Here is a 10,295-nt window from a genome sequence, read left to right as displayed (position 1 = left end):
CTCTCTGTCTCTCTCTTTCTGTCTCTCTCTCACACGCAAGTGGTTACTGTCAGGAGTGCTATCAGAATCAGGACCAGTTTAATTAACTTTGTGACAATTAAGGACTTCTCAGAGATACGCTCTAATAGATACATGGGGGGGAGAGAGGCATGCAGGCAGACAGAATGAGAGAAAAAGGTCTGAAGGCAAAGAGGGATTTTGTGTATGTGTAAAGAAGTGTGTGTTACCGGCTGTTGAGTGTGTAGTTCTGCTCTTTCAGAGCAATTTCTCTCTGCTGGATCTGAATCACCTCCCTGGACAGATCCTCTGGTTTCCTACAGACAGACACACACAGAACAGTTGGCATACACATGTGTGCGTACACACATACGCACACACACACAAACACTTACTCAGACACACACAATGAAAAATCAATATGACAGAGAGCAGAAAGGACAGAATAGATGAAAACGACGGCTTTTCCATATTCTTTTGTTAGTCAGCCAGTGGGGAGCTGGGAAATAAAATGACATGAGCAGCAGAGGGAGAGATGAGTGGAGGATAGTGGGCTAAATACTGGTCACACTTCTACAAAACAAACTCACTCCGTGGGAGAGATTGACAGATTACAAAACACACACAGACACATGCATAAACACACAATGGGAAGGCAACAATTCAGAAGGTCACATACACCGACAGAGATGCACCACATGCCCTCCAAACTCTAAATCCTGTGTGTAACTGTGGATCTGCCAAAAAAATGAATGTCATTATCTCTTTATCTCATGTGAAATGGGCATACATTAAAAGGGAGCTGAGCTTAAAAATAGAGTTGAGCTCAAAATCTTACTTTGCTGCCACCCAGCAGTTAAAATTACAAACCTGAGGTTAGGTCTGGTCAGGATATGAGGGCAAAAGACTTTCAACCCTTGAGAGATCAATTTCACTTTGCTTTTCTTCCATAGTAAAAATCAAACAGGTCCTCCAACTTCAGGTTTCACTAGAGTGGTACCCTGATATCTGGTACTGTGATCCAGCATTAGGCAATCCACTGAGTCATATGACAAGAAAAGGCTAAGCCGTCGAGGTGAACATCAAGGCTGGAAAGTACACTATGTGTACCCACTCCCGCTAGGAGGAGCCTTAAGAAAAAACTCTCATGACTAAAATATGAGTTCATGAATCATATGACAGAATAACCATGGTACCCAAAGTAGGTAATTCCACATTGCCCAGAGCACAGAGGGATTAGCCTTCTCTAAGCTTATACGGGAGGCTCTTTTTCTGTGTTCTGCTTTTTTTGGGTGGGGTTTTTCACAGGTCAGGAGCCAGACATCTCTGTTGATGTTGCAAATAACTGGTTGGTTGCATATTATTGGGTGAGATGTTGTGAACTCCTGCGAGGTAACTACGAGTAAATGCAGTGTCAGGGTAGTGCAAGTGTACTGTGAGTCTAGTTTTGAGCGCACACACTTACATGTGTAAGGTGAAGTGATTCCAACACCAGAGCCTTGTTAAAGTGGTATGGATTCAGTTTTAGAAAACAAACCCACTCTTACTACTAAACACTGTGTTTTCAGACAGTGTAGTCAATTACTTGTTACCTTGGAAACTCAAGTTCAAAGCCATGTATGAGTGAACCTCATGTTACATACTATCTGTATGTTATCTATAATATTTGCACAGCAACTGCTCTAAAATCCATTCAAATGACCATAGAATCAATTTTTCTGGAGGAGAGACAGTGTTTCTACAATACTGAACAGTAATTTAAACACTAACTTTGATACAAGATAGGAGCAGCACAGGGTACGCTAGGGCTCAAAGTGATTATTATTTTCATTATCAGTTAATTTATTTAATTTATAATTTTAGATTGAAGTTGAATGAAAATGCTCATCACAATTTCCCACAGCCTAAAGGGACGACTACAAGTCGCTTGTTTTTTCAGGCCCAAGTCAAAGATTTGTTCAGTTTAGTTTTTTAAAGAATTAATACTCTGATTATTTTACTGTTTTAGGAAATACATAGAGCTCAGGCACAATTCTTTAGCTGGTGAAAACTCAAAAGAAAACCCATTCCAGAAATCCTCTCCAGTTATTTTCATCGTCTGTCCCTTCCACATTGAACATATTTTCTTTCTGTTTCTGTCAATCTTATTTTTCAATTGTCAACCGCATGGGTACACATAAGCAAACACAATGTTATCAGACTGTGTAACAGAAGGAAAGGAAATAAACACCAGCAACCAGCCAACTGCTGGCAAATTCGAGCTGCGGCTGAGGGGCTTGTCTACCCCACCAGGCAGCCACACAGATTGTTGTTGGGGAGGGTTAACTTCTGTCCAAAAGTTATTTTCGGCTGGCAAAACAGCACAAATTGCTGGTAAGAAACCAAATCCTGGGTTGGAAGAGACAGACTTCTCAACTACAGCGCCAATGTGTTTACTCCTTAACAATTGCTCCTCAACATATTCTTTTCACACCACTAATGACCACGCTGAAATGTCAAGTGACAGAAAGAGTTACAGTATGTAAACTAAAGCAAAACAATGGATTAAGAATCAGTAGCTTGCAGTTATGAGAAATGACTTCCAGGCCAGAAAAATTAACAAATCAATAATACAAATGCACACACAAATGCCAAAACACTACAGCCCCTTATGATATTTCATATTTAATGACAGAACAAGAAACAGCCTAGAAATGGGCTTTAAGAGGAAGCCTTGTTTTGATGTCAACATTAATTCAGACACTGTTACATGACTGATGGCACTGTCATACTATCATTCAGTCACTGTCATTAAATTTATTTTCTACTTAAACTTGCTGGTCATTTTTAACTATAAAAACATTATAATAGCATTAATCGAGATTCAGTGTGGTGTTAAACAATTATATACCTGAAAAGATTTAGCACAAAACAACTTAATGAACTAAAGCCTGCTTAACAGCCTATGTGGCAATCATAATATGCCACTAATACACAAATCCAAATCAATACTAATTGTCACACAGCACTGTTGTACGGAGTAAAATAAAGGTGAAAAACAGACTTCTGGATGGCACACTCTTGCTTTCCATTTGCCATCTACTTCACAAGACTGCATCAGGGAAACAACATCCTGACAATTAACTTGGCCATTTAGTAAACAGTAAAAACAGCTTGAAGGAGTTCCTAACTGTTGATTTGCAAGCTGCATTAACCTTTACTTTTGATCAGTATGAGGCTCACACATATGGCTGCCCTTTAGAGGCCGTATGTGCAACACAGCTCCTTTTTTTCCCCAGCAAGGCACTCTAGGAGCCAATGACATGGTAGTCTGAACACCTGAATTTTGAGGAAGGATTCAAATTTTCAACTCAATTTACCCAGGATGACTAGTCTAGACTGACTTAAATTTTCAGAAGAATGATTGACAGCCCAACCAAATTATTTCGTATATTAAGCTGAGGTTGGTATTACATTCCTATGATCCTCCAAGGTATTTAAATAACTGTAAATTTAACAAATGCTATCAGGTTCCATAACATATTACATAAGACCAAAAAATTTAGGAAAGATTTCATTTCATTTCATAATTTTTCAGTTCGTCTACCTTTTTCTTCATGCCCTGTAGGAAGCTGTAACACACATTTTATACACACTCAAGCGCACACACACAGTATAAGACAAACCGGATACGCTGTGTGGATGAGTTTCATTTAACATTCTGTTTACATCATAGCCAGTTAATCATAGAGAAAATGGTGTGTGTACACGTGTATGCATGTGTGCATGCATGCATGCATGCAATAGGACAACAGTGCAGTGTTTATAATCTGTCAGACCTGCTCCACTGCTCACAAGGAAACATGCAATCATTCTTTCATTACCAGTTTTGCCTGGATGCATTGAGACACACTCAGCATGCACACAAGCAGGTATAAAACAAACACACACTTATACACATTGGTGGAATCAATCCACAGTGATGAGGCACATTTATTTGGAGTGACCACAGCTCCACCTAGTGTTACCTATTTATATTTCATTCATATTTCATAAAAATGTATGATAAAATGGTTGAACACTTGTCTACCTCTGTTTTCCTGTCTCATAATCACACACAGGCATACTTTGACACAGTATCTGACCTTATGTTGAGCCCAGTAGATTGCCCCAGGTTTTCCCAGGCTTGGAGCTTCTCTGCCAACCTCTAAGGATTCAAGAAACAACAATTCAGATGTTTCTCCATTTATAGGAAGAACATTATAATGTTATTATGACAGCAGTGCGAAAAAAAGAAAAGATATATTACAGTTGAACAACATAACAGTACATTTTGAGAAGTAGACTTTACTATATTGATATAATATTTTAAAAAAATAAAAAAAAATAATATGGACATTAATAGAATAAAAAGTGTAATTGGTAAATATTATCCAAATATTCTGGCCTGCCAATGAAATGGTTGGCTCTAAGACAAATATTCTTCTCATTTAATGTTTTTTAGTAGTGGAATGAGACAATGTGAATATCAATATGCTACAGAGTGAAACAATACAATCTCACAACTACAAAAACTTTACCTCTTTCTCCAGTTCCATATTGACCAGCTCTTCTTTCGTTTTGGACATCCTCTCTAGCTTCCTCCTCAGCCCCTCCACCTCCTCTTTCAACAGGCTGCAATTCTCTCTGCTCTCCCTGGACAGAGTGGAGTGAACAGAGCAATAACAAAAAACAAAACACAAAATTAACTTTAAAGTTTGGGACCTTGTGTCTGATGTAGGAATGGCCTCATTATCTTTATCCCTGCCTATATCAACAGTCTAACGCAATTTTAAAATGTGATTTCAGATGTAGTTGCATAACAGTAGTAAATGAGCAACAAAAAGAGCAACAAAGGAAATTGGACAACATATAAACCTATAGTGCATTAATGGAATTATTCTGATAGCATCTCGACTATGCAGTTCAAATCTGAACACATCATGTCTGGTTTGGAGGATGCAAAGTCACCTAATGCCTCGTAGGGTGGTATGATGACCCAAAGTCACACTGACATGCATAGTTCGAAGAGAAAACTTTTGAGCACAGTGGGGTCGCACTGGGCTGTAGTCTTTAAAAATGAAATCCTGTCTATTCTGTTGAAGGGAGAGACATTTTGGAAGGCATTAAAAACTTTAAAATGTATTTGACCTGAGAAAGGCATTATCTTCTCTGAGGCGCTTCAACTCCTTTTCCAGGTCTGGAACCTTGGCCACCTCTGACTTAACAGACTCCACAATGGCGACGTCTTGCTCCTGGAGGGCAAGACGTCTCTCCAACTCCTGCCAAAGCATGGACAAGTCAGCCAAAGAAATCCCAAACATATGTGTGTATTAGAACACAAATTATATATTATATAATAATATAAACTATACTTGTTCAGCCTTAGACATCAAGAATGAAATAATTTTAAACAGTTGAACGTGAATACTTATGTAAAAATGACCTACAAACACATGTGAAGCCAAACATGACTTGTGAAAAAGTGAAATATATATAATTATTAACAAGAAAAAACAATAATTTAATTTAAGTGTTTCTCTTCCTATTTTGTTTTACTGATAATTTAAGTTGTGCATCTCTACATTTTTGTAAAGAGACAGGTTGTGATTCCAGTTTTTTTACATAGCAGACAATATGGTCCACCATGTTCAAATTCTGATCACAAACTGAGATCAAAGAGTGGCCAAAAGTGTTGTGTAACATACCTTAATCTTGATGATGTGCTCTGAGCAGGAGGACTGGGCAGCTTGGAGACTTTGACAAAGCTGGGACACTTCCTGATACTTCCTGATTATAATACCAATCAGACAGAAGTGTGTGGTCAGCATTTATCTTATGCAGCACGGCGCACAATCGATTAGCCTTAAACAAAGCTAGGTAAGCGGTAGTCTCTGTACGTGTCTGTACCTGCGTTGTAAATCTAACTGTTCTTGCAGTTCCTGGTTTTCCAGAGATTGAGTAGAAATTGTTGAGTTTTGGTTTTGAATCTTCTGCTTCAGCTCTCTGATCTCATCCTTCAAAGAACTGATGGTCTGGGAACAGATTACACAAGTAAGCCAACATAAGATAAGAGACATGATCAGAGTACAAACACTGTAAGTGGATGTGCATGTGTGCATGTGTGCGTACCTGGTTGGCAGTGTTCACTTTAGTATCTTGCTCCTCCAGTTTCTTGTTCAGGCTCTCCAGATTCTTACGGAGAGCACGATTTGCGTCCACCTGCTCTGATAGGTTCTTAGCTGCCCCGGTTTCTCTTTCCTCCAACTTTTTTATCCGCCCCAAGAGATCCTGGTTCCGGTCAACCTCATGCTGTAACATAAAAGTTTGAGAAACCGGTTTTACTTGCTTCTGTATATAAGTTTATATGGGATTCTCTGAATAAGGGAGTTTTGAGGAGAAAAAGTCCTGTTTCCTAAGTGCGCAGTAACTCAATATTAAAATTCATCGTCACTATTAGATGCCAAAATTATGTCATTTCCACAATACTACACTTTGTCTCGACGCTTAGAAAGTTTTGTTGCATGTGCCAGACTGATTTTAGTTCTTCTTTAACACTATTCATCCACACATCTTGCTTACAGGATTTTGAAGGTGGGGCGCCCCAGTAGCTCACTTGGTGGCTGGTACCCTATGTACCAAGGCAGAGTCCTTGCTGCAGCAGCCAGGGGTTCAACTGCGACTTGACTTTACTGTCACTCTACAGCCGTCACTATCAATTAAAAGGCAATAAAAGCCCAAAAATATATCTAAAAATTGGTAAATTAGAAGTGGTATTACTCTTTACTACTTTTTTTTTTTAATCTAAAAGTGACTATCAAACTAGTACTGTATATAAATGATTGTGTCAGCTTCTAACACAATCCCTTTGTGGTAAAATTCTCAGATGACACTGCTATCCTCAGTTTATTCACAAGCAACTCCAACATTACCAGCTATAAAGATACATTTATGGACAAGTTCAAGGACTGGTGCGATTAGCAATTATAGTCTGTAGATCAAAGTACGAGTGAGATCCCAGATCAATTGAAGACCACAGATCTGTTGCCAATGCCATACTTGACCATGACATTAGGTCAATTCTTAATTCCAGAGAGGAAACCTTCCTTTTTTTAAAGAAGGGCCTTGATTACATTCACACAGTCACACACCAGGAAGCCGCCCAGTCCAACCACAGTCTGATCTGCTGGCCACTGAGCAGCTCCACGGTTGGGTAAAAGGGCCTTCAGGCTTACAACTACAAGCACTGTTCAAATAGAAAATAATTAGGAGTCCATATTGACAGATTGCTTAGCTGGCACACATTTTGTCAACTGTCTTTAAGAAAATCCACCAGTACCAGCCTTACATTACGGTATTATACGGTATTGGAAACCTATCGCAACTAATATGATTTTATCTGACCCTTTCCCTGTTGTGGAGTATGATGTTAGCTTTTGATGCATTCTGCCATCTGCAAGCACAATCATAAACATTTATTTGTCCCCTTGTCAGTTATACTTTTTAATGGACATTTTTAACACCTGGAGGGTAGACAGTTGGGTCGGGAGGCACTCCGATGATTTCAGGTTGTCAGGATCATACATTTGCTTGTTAGCATGTAAAGTGAGATGTGACTGTTTGCTTGTATTTTATGTTTTTATAAGTGTGCATGTTTATGCCTCTAATTTTTTTTGCTATTTATAACAGAGTGAATGGCTTTGTGACAACTTTGCTTGATTGTTTTATCTCTTTATCTCGGTAATGTTTGCACATGTATGTGTTTTTATTGTGATGTTTGCTTTTGATGCAGCAATTCCCTGAATCTAAGACAACTGTCCCCCCGTTTGCATTACATGAACGTGTAAGGATTGTGACCTGTACCTCCAAGTCTCGTGCGCTGTCAGAAGCAGTTTTCTCTAGTTCAAATCGAGCTCGCTTGTGACTCAGCTCCATCTGTTTCTTCTCCTGGTCCAACTGAAGGTAGCGATTCTTAGAGCGAACCACCTCTGCTGCTTCCAACAACTAAAAGGAAAGAGAAGTCAGTCAGTGCGACGGCTGCATGTTAATACCTCTCTTACACAGCTCACTGTTGACGCTGTCAGTTTCTGTATACCTCCATGCTGCGTTTGTACTGACTCTGCAGGTTTCCAATCGCCGCCGACTGCTCTGACAGCCGCTGTGGAGGCTCAGGGTGGCTGATGAAGGAATTGAAGGACTTCAAGGTTGTTAGCACGGTGGTGTCATCTTCTAAATCCATGCTGAGGCTCACTGGTGTTGCAGTGCACAAATGAAAGGTTCAGAGTCAGAACAAGGGTCAGTAAAGGTTTACTGCGGCATTAGAAACAACTTACAGAGCTATTGCAGTAGCTGATAAGGGTAGATAGATAGATAGAAAAAGATTAGGATAGGATAGATAGATAGATAGATTTAGACAGCACAAACACCTAACAGGCAAAAGAACCTATCCAAGCAAACCTAGCAGCTACAAATAAAAGCCAATATGTAGTTGCTAACTTACATTGCGTTGACTTATTCTGGCACTTTCCCTGTCCCTGCCTCTGCGTTTAGCTGTCTGAACTGTTCTTATTGCTCCTGACTCACCACAAAGCAAGCACAATGCTGGCTAAGTTAACATTTAAAGTGTGTGCGTTGGTTTTCTACAGTTATTCAGAAGGTGTTAGCAAAACAAAACAGCTCGCATTTACGTTAGAGTCTTCCCTGGAAGCATATGTCCTCACCTCAAAGCGGACTTGTTTGTGAAGAGCAGCAAGTGTGTTGTAGATAAGTTATCTTTGCTCTGCTAGCACGTTAGCTGCAGACTGAAATCCCTCCAGTTTAGCTCGAATGAGATCCGTGTAGTATCGCGAGATCTCCGGACGATCTCCCAGTGCTAGTGATTGGGAATTCAGGCTTCTTTTTAGAGAACCGGTTCTTTGGCTCGGCCACTAAAAAGAGCCGGCTCTTTTCGGGCTCCCTTAAGTGGCGTTCCTCAGCATTTTTTTGTTGCTTTAAATTAAGTTTATTACCAAATTATGTTGGAAAAAGAATAGTCATGTAAAACACATTACATATATCAAATGTTTGATTACACACACACTACCAAAAATAAATTAATAAATACAAAAACAAAGACGCATCTTAATCGGATTGTGGACATTGTCTTAAACTTGCACACTCTTACACTCTGGGCCTTTGAACTGTCTATCACATGAGATATGTCCAAACTTTACTACGTTCCTTGTCACTCATTTTCCTCAGCCCTTTCCAGTGGCTGTGAGTCTCTGTCTATGTAGCAAGTTCCTCGCTCTCGTGTCACTGTCTCCTCCCACCTGTCTGTGTGGCTCACTGTGCGCCTGTGTGTCTGTTTAACCCCTCCTGCCCCTCTGGCAGTGTAGATACACAGACGCTGCCACGAGCATCTTGACCAATCGACGTGGCGTTTAACAGGAAAAAAACGGGGGAAGAGAAAGACAGGAAAAAAATCCGGATCTGGCCTCCCAATCAGGAGCCGGCTGCCCGTCGTTTCACTTAAAGAGCCGGATCGTTCCCGTGGACCGAACCGATCACTACCAGGGTGAGCTGGTGTCCTTTCAAGCTGGAAGCAAAAGTGTAGGGTAATGCAGACAGAGAGTTCAGCGTGAGCATTGTAGCAGCTGTTCTAAACTAAACCCGTGTTTCTCTGTGTACGGTAAATGGATGGGGGATTGAATTTCCAGTTAAAGGGTTTATAAGCTTCTTTAGACCTTCTTATACCTTAGGATGAGCAACTGTTATAGCAGGTTTGTAGTGCCTTTTTATGAAGAGGCAAGACTTTTTTGTTGCTCTGATGAATCTTCAGAGGTCAGAAAGAACTGTTAGGAATAGCTGAAAACAAAGATTCAGCTAAAGCACTAAAGATCACCAACGGATCATCATCAGCAGCAAAACTGTCTGATAAAACTAAGAAACACTACCCTGGGAAAAAATCTGAGGCTATTATAGTTTATTTTCATTTTTGGGGGTTTTCCATCAGTTCTGCCACCTGTATCTACTGCAGCCTGTCGTTGCATGGTGTGTGTGACTTTATTGACAGAAGAAAAAGAAGAAAAATGTAAATGGAAATGTAGTTGCATGAGTTTGTTCCCACAGAGAGGCAGCACATGCTGAGTATTCATCAGCGAATTTTCATCAGATGATTATGTAGGATGCTATTCTTATAGTTTAGATCATAGTGGTGGATACTGCCCACCACTAGATACTAGAGTGATGATGGGCGATTCATTAGCGAGCTGTAATAAAGCAGGTAGGGGCGCCGGGGA

General features: G+C 40.1%; 1 protein-coding gene across 3 annotated transcripts in view; it reads right to left on the bottom strand.

The window, feature by feature from the left end:
- The window catches only part of mad1l1 (mitotic arrest deficient 1 like 1), a 53,300-nt gene extending 44,453 nt beyond the window's left edge, over positions 1 to 8,847 (bottom strand). For 2 of the 3 annotated variants that reach the window (XM_035660457.1, XM_035660456.1), the window contains exons 1-10: positions 8,736 to 8,847; positions 8,111 to 8,265; positions 7,879 to 8,019; positions 6,148 to 6,327; positions 5,926 to 6,050; positions 5,724 to 5,805; positions 5,167 to 5,297; positions 4,557 to 4,671; positions 4,122 to 4,183; positions 228 to 314 (exon numbers count right to left, since the gene is read on the bottom strand). In XM_035660457.1, coding sequence (XP_035516350.1) covers positions 228 to 314; positions 4,122 to 4,183; positions 4,557 to 4,671; positions 5,167 to 5,297; positions 5,724 to 5,805; positions 5,926 to 6,050; positions 6,148 to 6,327; positions 7,879 to 8,019; positions 8,111 to 8,254 — 1,067 coding nt within the window. In that variant the 5' untranslated portion in view covers positions 8,255 to 8,265; positions 8,736 to 8,847. Of the gene's footprint in view, positions 1 to 227; positions 315 to 4,121; positions 4,184 to 4,556; positions 4,672 to 5,166; positions 5,298 to 5,723; positions 5,806 to 5,925; positions 6,051 to 6,147; positions 6,328 to 7,878; positions 8,020 to 8,110; positions 8,268 to 8,735 lie in introns of those variants that run through there. The other variant, XM_035660458.1, reaches the window with a different exon arrangement.
- Positions 8,848 to 10,295: the final 1,448 nt, after the last annotated feature.

This window comes from Morone saxatilis, unplaced genomic scaffold, assembly GCF_004916995.1.
Source record: "Morone saxatilis isolate NCDOM2014 unplaced genomic scaffold, NCSU_SB_2.0 Contig17, whole genome shotgun sequence".
NCBI classification, from domain to species: Eukaryota; Metazoa; Chordata; class Actinopteri; family Moronidae; genus Morone; species Morone saxatilis.
The sequence above is the reverse complement of the archived record's forward strand: the minus strand, read 5'-3'. Positions and strand labels throughout refer to the sequence as shown.